Genomic DNA, 16,737 nt, shown 5'->3' with positions numbered 1-16,737 from the left:
TTGCCAGAATTACTTTCTCAGCACCTTGGGTTTTCCTTAGAGGTACCCACATATTGACCAAGCTTGACTGCTTCATTTGCGATCTAATGAGCTCAAAAAGCCCAAGGTGTTATTTCTGTAGGTGGCGTGTGTTCATTAAAAAAAATAATTTAAAAAAAACCTGCCCAAGTTAACTTATCCTCAATGTACAACAAGGCACTGAGAATAAATAACCTTCCTTGCTACTTTCCTTACAAAAGAACCCCATTCGTTTACCTCTTATCTTCTGAACAGAGTAATAGCCCATAATCCCCTTTTTCCTGGCAGACCACCTGCCTTCCACTTCCTGTTCAACTCACAGTGCCACAAGCACTACCTTCCAGCTGATCTCCACAACTGGACTCCATGCTGGTTCATCCTTTACCCCCAGTCTCCAGTGTCAGTGCAATTCATATCCTATCCCCATTTCAGCCCCTGGTTACGAAACCAGAAGGAAAAGGAGATAATTTGGAATGCAGGTTAAATGGATCCGGTTGGATTTCTGACAGTTGTCAGGCAGGGTAGATTTGAGACTTGCTCCATCCAGAGTCATGATGTCAGGATAGCCAGGTGTCACAAAGACATCTGTATGGACCGAAACAAGTATGTTTTGATTAACCATGGGCTTCACCTTACAGTGCCTGCCAACTGTATTCTTATGAGCTAGCAAGATTTTAAAACGACAAGAATTCTGTACTTGATTGGAATACATGTGAAATCCAGGATACCAAGCAAACATTGTTATCAGTAGGTCATTATTCACAGAAGATGGAATGCTACTCATTGTTACTTTCACTTTGTAGCATTAGTTTTTTCAACATTAGGGTATATTTAAAAATTTAAGGGCTATTCAACATTGGGACTAACAATTTTAACAATGCCCACCTCTTTGCTGACTTGTCATAAGTTTGCCAGTTGTGATGATAGTGGTCTCACATAGTGAGAAATAGACTTTGAAACTGGCAGTTCATTTCACATAGGGCACTGGCCAGCTAGCAGGTGGCAACAACTTTTGGATATTATCAGATTCAGCTGGATTTGAACCAGTGATCTAGTGGTGAAAAAAATCAATATTCCGCATTCCATTCACTCAAGCCACCCAGTCCTCCCTGTAAAAATGTCTATTCAAGATAAAACTGGCATATGTAAAGTGAATTTTTAAAAAAAGAGATTAGGAAAGCTGTCAGCCACAGCAAAAAAATGTAGGGGAAGTGGTGGGTCACCCAGAGCAATGATGTTGGATTCCTCTTGGAAGGAAGTCTACAATAATAATAATTTTTTTATTAAAAAAATTTGCTGACACTGGAGAACCAGAAAATCATTTGCAGGAGAAAGGATCATAGGTATTCCAGCAGGTGGGGATGATCCAGAGCCTATCAAGTTTATTGAAAGATTTTCCCCTTAATTATTTCTTTTGTAATGTTTAGAAAGGTCCAGTTTAAGTAAAGGGACAGGACTTCTAGGAGAGAAAACTGCTGGTAAATATTCTGACCCAACCAGACTCGTGGAGGAACAGACTTCTCCCAGCTTTGGGAGAGAGACTGTATGGAGATGTAAATAATTTGTTCTTTTATTCTGAGTAAAGTCTAAAGTTCAAGAAAGAACTGTTGAATGAAACTAAATAGCTTTATGAAAAGAAAACATTAAGGTCCTAATATTTGTTTTCTTGTCAAACTCAGTTAGTTATGATCTCATGTATTTTCTGGGACAAGATGTCAGAAAACAAGTTCGAAAAAAATTCTGTGAACAATATCTAAGGAGAATGATCCTGTAATTAGATTTCCTGTTCAGGTCTGAGATCCTCAAAGATCATGAGTTTCCTCTAATCCTGAACTAAGCCAATACATTCTGTTTGCTTCTGAGATGTACGGTACTTGCGGAAATAAAACAAACCTAAATTGATCAGTGGTCAAGTGACTAACTAATGCATTAAGTGTTTCCAGTGTTCTTTGCTAGCTTTTCTAAATTTGTTCTCTCTCTTGTGGGAACATTCTGCCTCAATAAACATTGATATTTAGATTGCTAAAATGTTACCTTGAAACGGCACCTATACATGTCATAGCTAATAGATTAATTTTCTACCCTGTCCTCCTTTTGCTTTTCAAGCATCTTGGAATGTTTCAGGATTAACTGTTACATATTCGATCTGTTTTTGTGGCTGGACACACGGTTAAGCTCTTCCTCTTCTTTCCTCCCCAAATGGGAGCTGGACAATCATTTATTTATTTTAAGTGCCTCACTTCATAATGTATAAACTGTATAATCCAAAACTTTCCTTTGCCTTTCCTGGTAGTATACAGAATAGGATGTCACTTGAATTGGAGGGATAAGTGTAGTTTGCCCAATATTTGCTAAAATTCATCTTGTATTGTAAAATAACAGTAAAAATAAAGATAACTGAATCTTTATCTAAAGTGATATAAAGTGATTTCTGTAGCTGAGTGATATAATTCCCTGTACAAAAGTACATTAATATAAGGTTAAGTTTGAACAGTAGGGTGGTATTTCTTTTCCATTCATCTCATACTGAAATAAATGAGTTATTTTTTCTGAAACTTAAGAAAAAAGTAACATATGGGCAGAGACTGGAAGTCTGGAAAATTTCAGCCTCAAAGAAGAAAGTTTAAAAAAAGTTTTAGCACCTGAAAAAAAAAAAAAGTTCAAATGAAATTCGTTATGAAATCTTGCTTTAGCAGTCACTCTAGCTATAACAGTGTTTTAACAGCGTATTTTATTAACATGTACAGGAAATCATTTATCCATCTGCATTGACAAAGTGTGTATGTTCTTTAGAGGTTTCAGAAAACAACACACCAACAACTCTTCTTTATGCCCTCTCTCTGATAGGCTAGCCTGATAGGCTTTGTACAATAGTTTTAACACTGGAGTGATTTTAAATCAGACACTAGGAAGTCTATCACTATCACAGTAAGGCACATAGTCAGAGAACAAAAGGGGGGGGAGGGGGAGTAAGACTTAGGCTTTGTCTGTACTGGACTTTTGTTGGTAAAACATTTGTCATTCAGGGGTGTGGAAAAACCCACACACCACCGGGCGACAAACATTTTATGACGAAAAGCGCCAGTGTGAAAAAGCGCTTTGTCAGTGGGAGAGCTCTCCTGCCAACAAAGCTAATGCCGATCGGTGGAAGTTTTTTGTCGTCAGGAGAGCTCTCTCCTGCCAACAAAGAGCGGCTACACTGCGCGCCTTTTAGCGGCACAGCTGTGTCACTAAACGGTGAGTAGTGTAGACATAGCCTAAGACCGACTGCGGAAGTGTTAACAAGCCACTCTACCTTGAATGATCCCTTAGACTATGTGCTACTCATTCTAAACAATTTGTTCCACCTTGCATTTCGCTGTGACTCTCTGGAGTACCCAGACCCGAAGACAGTGCTCTGTGTGGCTCAAATCTTGTCTCTCTCACTAACAGAAGTTAGTTCAATAAAAATATATTACCTCATCCTTCTTATCTCTCTCCACTCCTACTCTATATTCCCCTGTTTAAGCATCCAATGATCTTGAATGCTTATGGATCAATGTCCTAACAGATAAAACAGAAGATGGGGTTTTAGTTGGTGTCTGCAGACCACCAAATCACATTAGGGAACAGGATGACCACCTCCTGAAGCACCAATCTATAATGAGTAGGGGAAAAAAGCTGTGAGATCATGAGGGACTTCAATTTGAATGACATATGCCGGAGGTCTCATGCTGTCAGTACTAAAACATCCTTGGAATTTCTAAACATTATACATGACACTTTCCTAACTCAAGAAGCATTGCAGCCAACACGGGGAATTCATTATTAGACCTTGTCCTAACAGATTAAGAGGAACTGGTCACAGAACTAAAAATGAATGGTATTTTGGGTACAAGTGATCATGACTTTATTGCATTTATAATGTGCAAACAGAATAAAGTTCAGACCAGTAATATGTATACTTGGTGCTTCACTAGGGCCAATTTAAAAAAAACAATTATGCATCAAATCAGCCGGGTGGAAGAATTTAATCAGAAAAATGAGAATGATAATTGGAAATCTTTTAAGAACACCTTACTAGAGGCACAAAAAGCCACAAACAAGAAAGAATGCCTTACTGGTTCGAAAGCAGAACTGGTTCAGAGGGGAAGTGAAGGCAGCTATAAAAAATAAAATAAATATATAGACATACATACACACAACAAATGGAAGAAAGGGGAAGCTGATAGTACTGAATATATATTCAGAAGTTAGGAATTATAGAATATTGCTAAGAGAAGCACAGGGGTGCAAGGAGAAATCTATGGCCAGCAGGGCTAATGATAATAAGGAGGAGTCTTTAAAATATATTAGGAGCAAAAAGAATCCTAACAATGCTATTGGTCCCTTACTATGTAGAAATGGTAGAATTATCAATACTAATGAAGAAAACACAGATGTTTTCAGTAAATATTTCTGTCCAATATTTAAGGAAAACACAGATGATATAGTCTCATCATACAATGTCAACACTCTTTTCATTTCTCTAGTATCTCAGGAGAATGTTAAACAGACACCACTAGAATTAGCCATTTTTATAGCTGCAGGTCCAGATAACTTACATTCAAGAGTTTTAGAAGAGCTGGCTGAAGAGCTCACTGAACCATTAATGATGATTTTCAATAAAAGTCTGAGAGCGCTGGGGAGCTTCCAGAACAGTGGATGACAACTAATATGCCAATTTTTCAGAAGGGTAAATGGGATGACCCAAGTAATTATAGGCATGTCAGTCTGACATCGATACTGGGCAAGATAATGGAATGGCTGATACAGGACTCAATAAAGAATTAAAGGAGGGCAATGTGATTAATGCAAATCAACATATGTTTATGAAAAATAGATCCTGTCAAACCAACTTGATACTGTTTTTTGATGAGATTACAAGTTTGGTAGATAGAGATAATAGTGTTAACAGAATACACTTAAAATCTTGTGAGGCTTTTGACTTGATACCATACCATAGTTTGATTAACAACTAGAATGATATAAAATTAACATGGCACACATTAAATTGATTAAAAATTGGCTACCTGTTAGATCTCAAAATATAATTGTAAATGGGAAATCATCATTGAGTTTCCACTTTGGTCCTGCGGGGATAAGTTATTGGCCCTATGCCATTTAACCTGTTTATTAATGACCTGGAAGAAAATATAAAATCATCATTACAGATGACGCGAAAATTAGTAGAGTGGTAAATAATGAAGAGGACAGGAGTGATTATGGATGACTTGGTAGACTGGGTGCACGCTAACAATATGCATTTTAATACGGCTAAATGTGAATGTATACATCTAGGAACAAAGAATATGTGCCATACCTACACAATGAGGGATTCTATCCTGGGAATTATAAGCCTGAGTATCAGTGACTCTGAAAAAGATTTGGGGGTTGTGATGAATAATCAACTGAACATGAGCTCTCAGTGTGACTGTGATAATTTTATATCATTCTAGTTTTTAAATTAAAATGTCATACAGTGCAAAGTCAAATGCCTTACAGAAGTCTAATTATATCACATAACACTATTACCTTTACTGACCAAACCTGTAATCTCACCAAAAACAGATAGCAAGTTAGTTTGACAGGATATACTTTCAATAAACCCATGTTGCTTGCATTAATTATATCATCCTCCTTTTGATTATTTATTGAGTCCCATATCAGCCACTTCATTATCTTGCCTGGGATCAATATCAGACTGACAGGCCTATAATTGCTTGGGTCATCTCATTGATTTTTTTTTTTTAAATATTGGCACATTAGCTTTCTTCCAGTCTTCTAGATCTTCTTCAGTGTTCCAAGACTTATTAAAATCAACATTAATGGTCCAGTGAGTTCCTCAGCCAGCTCTTTTAAAACTCTTGGATACAAGTTAACTGGACCTGCTGATTTAAAATGTCTAGTATTTAAATATTAGATATTTAAAATATCTGCATTCAAAAGGAGTTCTTTTTTAGATTTATACATTCTTTGATTACAGATTCACCAAAGGAATTAGTAGCAGTGGCTACACCGATCCTGCTGAGACAAAGTTTAATGAAAAAATATTGTAGGTCCTAAGCTCCTGGTAAGAATTAGAATCCTCCATCCTTTCCACTTCACTGCTTTTTTGCGAGCAAATCAGAAAATAGGATGCACTGTAGTCTCATGGACTGAACACCGATGATTCTTTGGTACTTAAAGTGGAACACTGTAGGACTATTGTTATGTGCTGCATGAGACTGCAAAACTGTTCTGTGACAGTGCTGTGGTACATTAAAGCACTGACTATGGTAATCAGTTCTGAATTTTGGGGAGGGTGGTTGCTTCTGACAAGACTAAGTTCATTATATTATTGTTATTATTTGCATGACAGTAGGGTATCTTTAAGAACCCTTATTTCTTTAAATGTCACCTTTCTCCACCTTTTCTTTGGCTCTTTCCACCTCACAGCTTAAGCCAGTATATTAGTCTCATGCAGTGCAAGAGCTGCTGGGTACATCATTTCTCAGGTGACCTATTTCCAGTACAGGTACAAAATCTGTTTCCCATGTTAACATCCTATAAGTACATTGCTTCATACACAAACCAATAAACTCACAAAGTATATCAACACTGTGTGACATGCCATATTTCCCATGCCAGTTTGAAAGAAAGCAATCTGCAGCAGAGCAAATGAATAAGATCATATGTCGAGATTTAAAAAAGCCCTACTCTGCTTAATTCCATCCCTTCAAGAAATGGCATCAAGGAAAATGCCCATTCCTTTCTATAATATCATAATGATTGGTGGAAAAATTAATAATGTAATTCATAGGCCCAAGAACTCTGAGGTAGGGGTGTAGAGTTCTACTCCTTGCTTGGCCACTGAACTGTTGTGCGACATCAGACAAGTAACTTCCACTGTCTGTGCTTTGGTTGCCCCTACAACTGTGTGTCTGTCTGGTCTAGTAAGACTAAATTTTTCGGGGCAGGAACTCTCTTAAAAGGTATTTGTACATTGCCTCTAGGAGATACTGTAATACAAATAATAAATAATTCAACAGGGCAGCTTTGTTTTGGTAGAACTGTATTACTTACTGTGCATGGTAAGAAAAAGGTAAAGCAGAAAAAGTGATTCTGATAAACGACTGAGATGTTTTGTCATAATAAGAGAGAGAAATGAGGGTGTGACAAAAGGATTTTCCCCAGATTCACTGATCTGCTGTCTCCAGCAGTGACACAAGTGGCACCTGCCTCAGTTACTCTACTCTATTACTACTCTCTTTTGTGCTACCCGAGGCACTTAATACTAAAACAGAGGTAGAACTACTTTTTCATCTCAGGAAGAGACTTTCATACAATATGATGGTGGATCAATAATTTGTCTGGATGTGGCAGTGATGGTGTAGTAAAAAAAACAACAACACAGGGCAGAGACTGATTAACAGCTTAGTGAGAAAATGCTTTTTGCAATATCAAAGTTCTTGTGATAGTAAGATTGCTATATGGGAAAAACAGACAAAGTCCTGTAGAATGAAATGAAGACATTGGCATGGAAAACTAAGACCCAGTTACATTAATGAAAAGTATTTCTTCTTCCTGTCAGAGCCCCAACTACATTTACTAGTGTCTGTGATGCACAGTGTTTTAAAGTTGTAGCCCTATGTCTACACTGACCAAAGAAGAATGTCCATGTGATGTATCAAATGTTCAAATCAAAATGCAGACAGAGACACAAGAATAAAAAGGTATAGGAGGCTGTTTTATGCCATGCAGAAATAAACTCTATGCCTAAAAGCAGGCATGGGGAGTGGGTGGATCTCATTCTTACCTTTATTCATGATTTTTAATTGAAAATTGTATGAATATGTAAAATATGCTTGAGAAGATCAACTAAGCAAACAGAATTACATATATCCATAATAGGTGTGTATAAATTATAGCAGAAAGGAGTTTATTAATTTAGTTAAAAAACAAATAGCCTACTTCAATGTACTAAAACGGAAAATAATTAGTATAGAAATTAAAATGGTATACTTTTTTGATGTACTGTGGCCAGGGTTGGTGATCCTAACCTTAATAGTAGTAGTATGGAGAAGAGCAACAAACATAATTAAAGGTATGGCAGAACTTCCAGTATGATGAGATTTCAGAAGTTGGATTATCTGAACTTTGAAAGGAAAAAGATGAGAGGGATCTTGACTGAGGTAGAAGAAGCTTGAATGATGCAGCAAAAACTGCCTAGTCCTTGTTTTTAACATCTCCAATAGTATGAAAACAAACGACAGGTTATTGAACTGAAGGGCAATAAGGAAATACTTCTTGGTACTGTAAATAGTGAACTTTGAAATTCACTCTCATTCAGGTAAAATTAGAGTAATTGGGTACATCTACACAGCAATAAAAGATCCTGTGACATGGCTATACCTGGCCTGGGTCAATTGACTCAGGCTCACGGCGTTCAGGCTTGCAGGGATAAAAGGTGCAGTGTAGACATTCGGGTTTGGGCTAGAGCCTGGGTTCTGAAACCCTGCAAGTGTGGAGTGTCTCAGAACCTGGTCTTCTACCCGAGCCCAAATGTCTCACTACAATTTTTAGCCCTGCAGCCTGAGCCCTGTGAGCCCGAGTCAATTGATCTGGGCTCTGAGACTTGGTGCTGTGGGTTTTTTATTGCAGTGTAGATGTACCTATTAAGTCAAATACTACAGCTAGATTTACCAAAATTATAGGATAATTTTATTATCACAATCAAATTTATGACATCTGCAGCTAAGCAAGCCACATTAACACAAGGCTAATCAAATCTCATGCCACCAGGTTAAACCCAAGCATGTGAAGAGTAAAGGAATTCCCTTTCCCACTCAAATGAACATTACAAGTTGGCTAGGTGTATTATGGATTTTTCACCATCCTCTGAAGGAACAGATATTTGGAACTGCTGAGAACAATGTGGGAATACATAGACAAAGTCATATGATCCAGCACAGCAAATTTTATGTTAATCCTCTTATTTTACAGCTACAGAAATACGGTTGTGACAATAGAATAGAAGTGCAACAATTCAAAGGAAACAGCCATAGAGTTTTTATAAGACTAAGTAGTCACCACAGAAATTTCTCAGAGGTGGATAGTTGAAGAAAAATTCATTTTGGTTCTTTTAGAAAATTAATAGCAATTGAGAAAGTCACACCACATGAACCAGGTTTTGTCTGCTGTGGTAAAAATATCTACTGTAGTCCTATAAAAAGGATGATTATTTTAAGTAACAGTAAACTCAGCTACAGAAATAATCTATAACTGGTTAGAATAGACACACATTTATAGAGTTTTTCGCATGGCACACTTGCCTACACATTAATTTTCCTTTAGATACATACTATAGTTGTAACAACAAATCGAAGTATGAATTGTATCTCCTTGCTAGTTTTCCATCAGTCCTAGGAGATATCACTCAAAACTAACCAATCAATCATAACCATAAAGCTATTCAGCCTCTATTCAATATCAATGGGAAATTAAAAATAATATAATTTGTTAAACCCACATAAGTGATTCAGATATATCTGAGGATAATTAGCTGAAATCTCATGATCTTGCTAAGATTCAACCTGAACAATCAGCTTCTTTCCTACTTTAAGACTGACAGGATGCGATATGGAGCCTTTCACCTCTAGGTCACCGTAACCAGAAGTTATTATCTGAGGTCTCTTCAGTGATAGATGTGAAAGTGGTATCAGTCCACTTCCTAGCTGATGGTTTCCATGTTGCAGCTAACAACTATATTGGAGTGTCCACAGAGTAGTCAAAGACTGAATAGTGATGGAAATTCAACTATCCTTATGTTCCTATATGTGGTGCCTCCAGTACACAGAGATGAAATACAACAGAAGAAAACAAAAAATTAAATCCATGAAAACAGGTTTCAGAAGTTCTAAACAAAGACCACAAATAGGGAAAATATATATTCATACTGGTGACTCCTGTTGTCTTAACCTGGAGCCCTGCTTACTCCTCTCACTGTCATTCAGTCTGGATGACCTCTAAATCAAAAACTTGGCACTTCAAGTGAAGTACAAGGTACCTGTATCATGATATTTCAACTCTATTATGAAAGAGTCTGAAAGGGCTCTATCCAGTTCCTAGGGGTGGACTGCTTTTATTTACAACTATATATTTGAGTGAAAGACTGCCAGCATGCATATTAGTGTGAAGATTCCCCTACTGCTAGAGATACCTTATGGGCCTCAATTTTAGCTCGTGCAATGAAAGGGAAGGTTTCCGTGTTCAGTTCACAAAAAGGCTGTAATGGGGAGGAGTGTAGGGAGCAGCCACCAGGGGGAAGACTCCCTTTTACCTACGTCATGGGGATGAGGTGGGAGGCAGAAAGGTAAGAGTGCATAACATCACTGTAAAGACGTCATGATCAGCAGTGCTGGATTAAAGAATTTTGGACCCTGTGCACTATAGAAATTGCTCCTCCCCCAAATTCACTCAAATTTGGTGTGGCTGCCCCACCGTCATGACAGAGGGGCAGCCAGGCCAAAATTAAGTGGTGCTCTAGCTCTGCTCCAGCTGCTGCCAGCCTTGCATGGCATGAACAGGGGCTGCTCAGCAAAGTGCTCCTGCCTCAAATATATCCCACCTCACACCCAGACACCTGAATGTCCCTACCATTCCACATATACCCCAACAACCCTAGGCGCCGAGTTTCTAATGTGCCGGGGGCTGCTCCCCCGGGCTCCACCCCAGGTCCTGCCCCCACTCCACCCCTTCGTCCAAGACCCCACCCCGCCTCTGCCTCTTCCCGCCCCATTCTGCCCCCTCCCCTGAGCACACCCGGCCCTTGCGCCTCCCCTCTCCGCTCCAACGCCTCCTGCACACCGTGGAACAGCTGACTGCGACAGGTGGGAGATGCTGGGGGAGGGGGGAAGAGAGGGAGACGCTTGGGGAAGGGGGAGGTGCTGCTGGCAGGCTGCTGGTGGTGATAAGCACCCATCATTTTTTTTCAGCACCCACAGAGTCAGTGCTTATGCAACAACCCTCCACCAGCCCCCATTTACCCTGACAGTCCCACACACATCCCAGTAGCCCTGACACACAACCTGTTCACCTCCACCACTCTGAACACCTCCCTCTGCAGTCCCCCAACACTACCCACACAGCCCACCACCAACAACTTGCCACCAGCCCCTCACCCACCACCTCCACGACCATCCTGACAACTCATTGACACCCCCCTCCCCACCGCCTCTTAGTACTCTGCTCCCATTCCAGGTGGCTCCTCCCATTCCTAGCTCCACTTGCTCCCATAGCCCACCCTGTACTCTCATTGGTGGGTCAAATTTGAGTAAGTGGCATTGCCAGGTCACAACACCACTCACTGATTTTTGGCCCATCTGCCCCCATATCATGAAAGAGGGACAGCCCAGCCAAACCTGAATGGTGCTGTGACCCCGCCCTCCAGGTTGCAATGCCACTTACTCAAATTTGGTCACTCCACCTCTCAGTCATGAAAACCTGGCATATTGGGTCTCATGATGACCCACCCAAATCCAGTGGTTGGGTCCACCCCTGAGATGGGACCCTATGCAGGTGCATTGAGTGCACATTGGTTAATCTGGGCCTGAAGATTAGGAGGCTGCCTGAGAATCATTAGTTTAATGAAATACAGAGATCACAAAAGCAACAAACTCCTTAGAGAAAATATTTAAAATGTTTAAAGTCTGAGGAGGCAAGAGGGATAATGAAAGTAACAATAGTAGTAAAATGGCTAATTTTGATACTTCGTGTTTAGTTTAATACAATTGGTTCCCTATATCAAGTAGTCCATCTGAAACACCTTAGGCATAACCATCTGGCACTATCATTGTCAGGACACAGGACTAGACTGATCAATGATCTAACCTGGTATGACAGTTCCTATGTGATTGGACCATCCTAATCGCCTACTCTTTGTTATAGAAAGTTAAAATGTCTCAGATAAATCTTTGACTATAATGAAAAAAGCTTCTCTGAAATATGAAACCTAAAAATGAAAGCATTACATTTAAAATAAGATGTAGCCTTCATGTAATTTACTCACCTTAGTAAAGTCCATTAAATTCCCTTTACTTTGTGCCTTAAACATAAAAAGAAAGATTAAACATAAAATGTCATCTGTTACAGATTGTTATTTTTCTAGACCTTCTGCTTCTCTGTAAGAAGAATGAAATATGTAGCGAGCTATACATCATAATTAATATTTTAAAATTAACTAACTTCCATAAGATTCTGAATTTAAAACAACAAAATGAATATTTACTAGCTGAATGCCTCATTACAAAATGGAAAGAGATTTCAATGGACACAGGCACATCTTTGGATACCTACAACGTTCAGAAGTGCTACCTAGATTAGAATACAGTTGATTCTTCAATTAAAAACATTTTAGACACAAGTAACAACTTCCTTCAAAAGCTTGCTGCTCGTATGGACTGAGAAAACCCGAGATCCTGAATATACAGTGTACTTCTGCCCAACAATAAAGGGATCAGAGTTAACAATAAACAAAATCAATAACAGTTTTAAAACAAAAACAAAAACTAACCCCATCCAGGAACAGCTTGCATGTACACAGGGGGGAAAAGTCTAGACTCTATCACTTTAAAGAGATAATGTCAAAGACTATGTCAAAACTGGTAGACCTAACATTAGAGCTCACAGCTGTGTTTTGGTTTGGAATCACGCATATACACAGTGTCATCCCTTTGCTCCTTCTCTGTGCTGTACTTATAAGTAATCAGGTATCAAAATATACAAGAATGTTTTCTAATATGTTCCAGAGAGGGTCACTCTTGTATATTTTTAAATTGTTCCAGTTCATAAAAACCTAAGCAGATGCAAGAGTCAATTGCTCTGGAGTGTTGGGCTCCAGTGTATTTTGTCACTGGGTCATGCAGAGACCCATATTTTGCATAACGTACACATTTTCTGTATAAAAAGTTCTCCTTACCTGGGACACACCTGTTTGTTTCTCACTCAATGGCTGCTAATGCTAGACCCAGAGCATTCCTGGGCAGTCACCCCAAAGCCTTTTCCTGTGGCCAAACCCAGTTTTATCATCGTTGCCCTGACCAACTCCAGTAGTTCCCCTCCCGAGGCCTATGGAAGAAACAGAAGATTCCTGGCCCCTTACCACCACCCCACCCACCCACCCACCAACAAAGGCTGCAAACTCCAGTTATTAGGGAAGGCCCCTTCCCAAAAAAGGGAGGATGCAGAATGGAACCACTCCCTCACAATCTTCTGGAAATCTATTTGAGAAACGCTGACACAAACAGAGAACCAAAAAGGGGAGGTCAGGCAACAGCTGTAAGGAGAAGACTCAGGGACTGGACTGGGAGAAGAGCACTTAGGTGGGGATTGCAGTTTTGAAAAAGGTACTGATAACAGATTTGTAAGAGAATTGATTAATTTTGTAGGGACAGGAGAGAAGGGAGGAGAGAGAAAAGTGAAGGGAAGAATTTTGGGAGGTCGGGGGAAGAAGTTGGAAAAAATAACCAACCGATGAATTGAGGGGAGATTGAAATGACCGATGAATCGGAAATGGAAAGGGAAGAGAAGATAATTGATCAATCTGATTGTAGGGGAAGAAAAAATAATTGAGGAATTTGGCAGGGAGAGAGAATTGATCAATGAATAGGTGAATGTTGATTAAATGCAAGAAAACTGAGTTGGAAAGTGAGGAGTAACTAAGGTGGAACTGCCTGGTGTTTGTGAAAAAAAAAAAAAGTATGTGTGAGAGAGGTTGGGGTGAAGTGTGCCCATGTGGAGATCAAGGAGCGCACAAGCAAGCGAGTCCATGAGAGTGAGCGGGGAGTATCAGTGTCATGATGAGTGTCAGATTGTGCTTGTGCAGCTGGGGCAAAGGATGAAATGGTTACTAACCCTTTTTCTATAACTGTGGTTTCTCGCAATGCGTTGCACATGCACATTCCACTGTAGGTGTGTACGTACCCTGTTGTCAGAGATTTTTCCCTCGGCGGTACCCATTGGGGCAACCCAAGCACTGTCTGTTACCTCGCACTACTGTACACATGTATAAAGGATGGAGTCACCCCTGACTCCCTCAATTCCTTCATGCTGGATAGACTCCAACAGAGAGGGGAAAGAAGGGCGGGTCGTGGAATGGACACATACAACACATTTAGAAGAACAATAGTTATGGAAAAAAAGGTTAGTAACCATTTTTTCTTTGAGTGTTTGCACATGTCCAGACTCTCAAGCAGTTCGAACTGGAGTCTACTTAAATAGGGAATGGAGGACTACTTGTCCAAATCTAGCATCATCTCTGGATCGTTGAGAGATGGTGTAATGAGAGGCAAACTTATGGCATGGTGACCACGTTGCCGCCTTACAAGGGTCCAATATGGGGATGTGAGCCAGAAAGGCCGCAGAAGCTGCCTGAGACACAGTTGCATGGCCCAACACTCTACCTGGAAGGGTCATTGTGACCCGGGGTACCTGGGGTAGCTCTCACTGGAAATGCCAAGATCAGGGCAGGCTGCAAAAAAGGAGAACATACACTCCCAAGACTGGTGGATAACACTGAAGTTAAACTCTCCAACCAGTCACAAACTGTGCTTCTGATCCCCCACACTGGTCATCAAGAAGAAAAAAAAAAGGGGGGGGGGAAATCACATAGCCCCCCCCAGTTCTCTGGCTCCCAATCAGCACCTAGGTCCAGTACAGTAAGTTATTTTAAAACTCTGCTCACTATACAAAATGTTCTTCTGAACTCCAAAGGGCCAGCTACATTACCAGGTCAATATTAAGTTGGATCTCGGGGGGAGGGATAGCTCAGTGGTTTGAGCATTGGCCTAATAAACCCAGGGTTGTGAGTTCAATCCTTGAGGGGGCCATTTAGGGATTGGGGGCAAAAATCTATCTGGGGATTGGTCCTGCTTTGAGCAGGAGGTTGGACTAGATGATCTCCTGAGGTCCCTTCCAATCCTGATATTCTATGATTCTTACCCAAAATACCATGCTGCCAGACAATCCTTTAGTGTCTAAACCTAAAGGTTTATTATAAGGAAAAAAGAAAGAACAAGAAGAGAGTTCTTAAATGGGTAAGGCAGTCACATACATACAAAAACTTCAAAGTCCATGTATCAGGTTTTTAGCAGTATTGGTAAGTTTGCTGGCTTGAAGTCCCTCTGGAACACATCCACAGCTTGGATGGGTCATTCAGTCCTTTGTTCAGAGCTTCAGAAGCAGGATTGAAGACAAAATGGAGATGATGCAGCTGCTCATTCTAGTCCTTTTGCCATGTGTCTGGTACTTCCTTTGTTCCAAACACAAACTTCACAGCACATGCATTGAAAGTGGACTGGACGATGACCACACTGGACAGCACCTGAAACCTGGACCGGCCTCTCATCAGCCAGTCATCTAGGTAAGGGAACACGTGGTCTCCCAACCTCCACAGGAACACTGCCACCACCACCATGCACTTTGTAAACACACAAAGGGCAGCAGACAGGCCAAAGGGGAGCATAGGATCTGTTGGCCTGGATCCAGGGAACAAATAATGGAAACTAGAGTGACCATCCGAAATTTTATTTTCTTTAGGACCTTGCTGAGCTCTCTTAGATCTAAAATAGGCCTAAGACCCCTTTTGCTTTTGGGGTTAGGATGTAGAAAGAACAAAACTCTTTTCCCCTGAGTAACAGAGGGACTTTCTCTAGGGCGCCCAAGAGGAGGAGAAACTGGACCTCCTGTAGTAGAATGACCTCATGCTAGAGGTCTCTGAAGAGGGACAGGGAAAGGGGGTGGGGTGATAGACATAAACTGAAGGGTGTATCCTAATTCTACCATGCTTAAGACCCAGTGATCCTTGGTGATGTAGGACCAAGCACTTAGGAAGTGGAATCGGTAATTGGCAATTAGAGGGACAAAAAAAGATGGCACTAGTATTCTGTCCTTGACCAATATATCAAACTATTTATTTGAAGGATTCAGCTTGCTTAGATGAACTGGCAGCTGTGAAGGAAGAGGAAGGTAGCAGATGTCTTCTGTAACCTCTGCCCTTCTTCCTGGACAGGTCCTGGATATTAGTCATGAAACTTCAATACTGTTGGAAGTGCTGTGGGCAAAAGGGCTTTCTTTTTGTTACCAGTGTATATATTCCCGGAGACTTAAGGGATACTCTTGAATCTTTGAGACTATCCAGTCTCTCCTCAGTCTTTCTGGAAAAGAGCAAAGGACTCTCAAAAGGGAGGTGTTGGATGGTGTGTTCAGTCTCTGGGTGGAGACCAGATGACTTCAGCCATGAACACCGTAACATATTGATGGCAGAGGCCACGCCTCAAGCGGCAGAGTCAGCCTGCAAAGCAATTATGATAACTAATTTGCCCTCATTAACCATCACTGAAAATTCCTGTTTCAGCTCATTTGGAAACCTGTCCTTAAATTTTGAAATGTTATACCACAGGGAAAAATTGTAACAACCCAGCAGAGGCTGCTGGTTTGCAATTCAAAGCTGTAACCCTCCTGTTGAATAAAGCTTCCTTCCAAATGTTAAGTTTCTTTGCTTCCTTGCTTTTTGGTGTGGAAGCCTGGTGATCCTGTTTCTCCTCTCTTTCATTAACTTCAGAGACTACCAAGGAGCCCAGAGGGGGATGACTATAGAAATGTTCAAAGCCCTGCAGGGGGACATAGGATTTCCTTTCTGTTCTTTTAGCGGTAGGAGGAAGG

The 16,737-nt window shown here is 40.4% G+C and overlaps 1 protein-coding gene across 2 annotated transcripts in view; it reads right to left on the bottom strand.

Moving 5' to 3' along the window:
• Positions 1 to 16,737, bottom strand: part of PDSS2 (decaprenyl diphosphate synthase subunit 2) — a 164,787-nt gene that overhangs the window by 4,464 nt on the left and 143,586 nt on the right. For both annotated transcript variants that reach the window (XM_054023858.1, XM_054023859.1), the window contains one exon: positions 12,086 to 12,121. In XM_054023858.1, the coding sequence (XP_053879833.1) occupies positions 12,086 to 12,121 (36 nt within the window). The remainder of the gene's footprint in view (positions 1 to 12,085; positions 12,122 to 16,737) is intronic.

The sequence above is a fragment of the Malaclemys terrapin genome, chromosome 3 (assembly GCF_027887155.1).
Source record: "Malaclemys terrapin pileata isolate rMalTer1 chromosome 3, rMalTer1.hap1, whole genome shotgun sequence".
Taxonomy (NCBI): domain Eukaryota; kingdom Metazoa; phylum Chordata; order Testudines; family Emydidae; genus Malaclemys; species Malaclemys terrapin.
The sequence above is the reverse complement of the archived record's forward strand: the minus strand, read 5'-3'. Positions and strand labels throughout refer to the sequence as shown.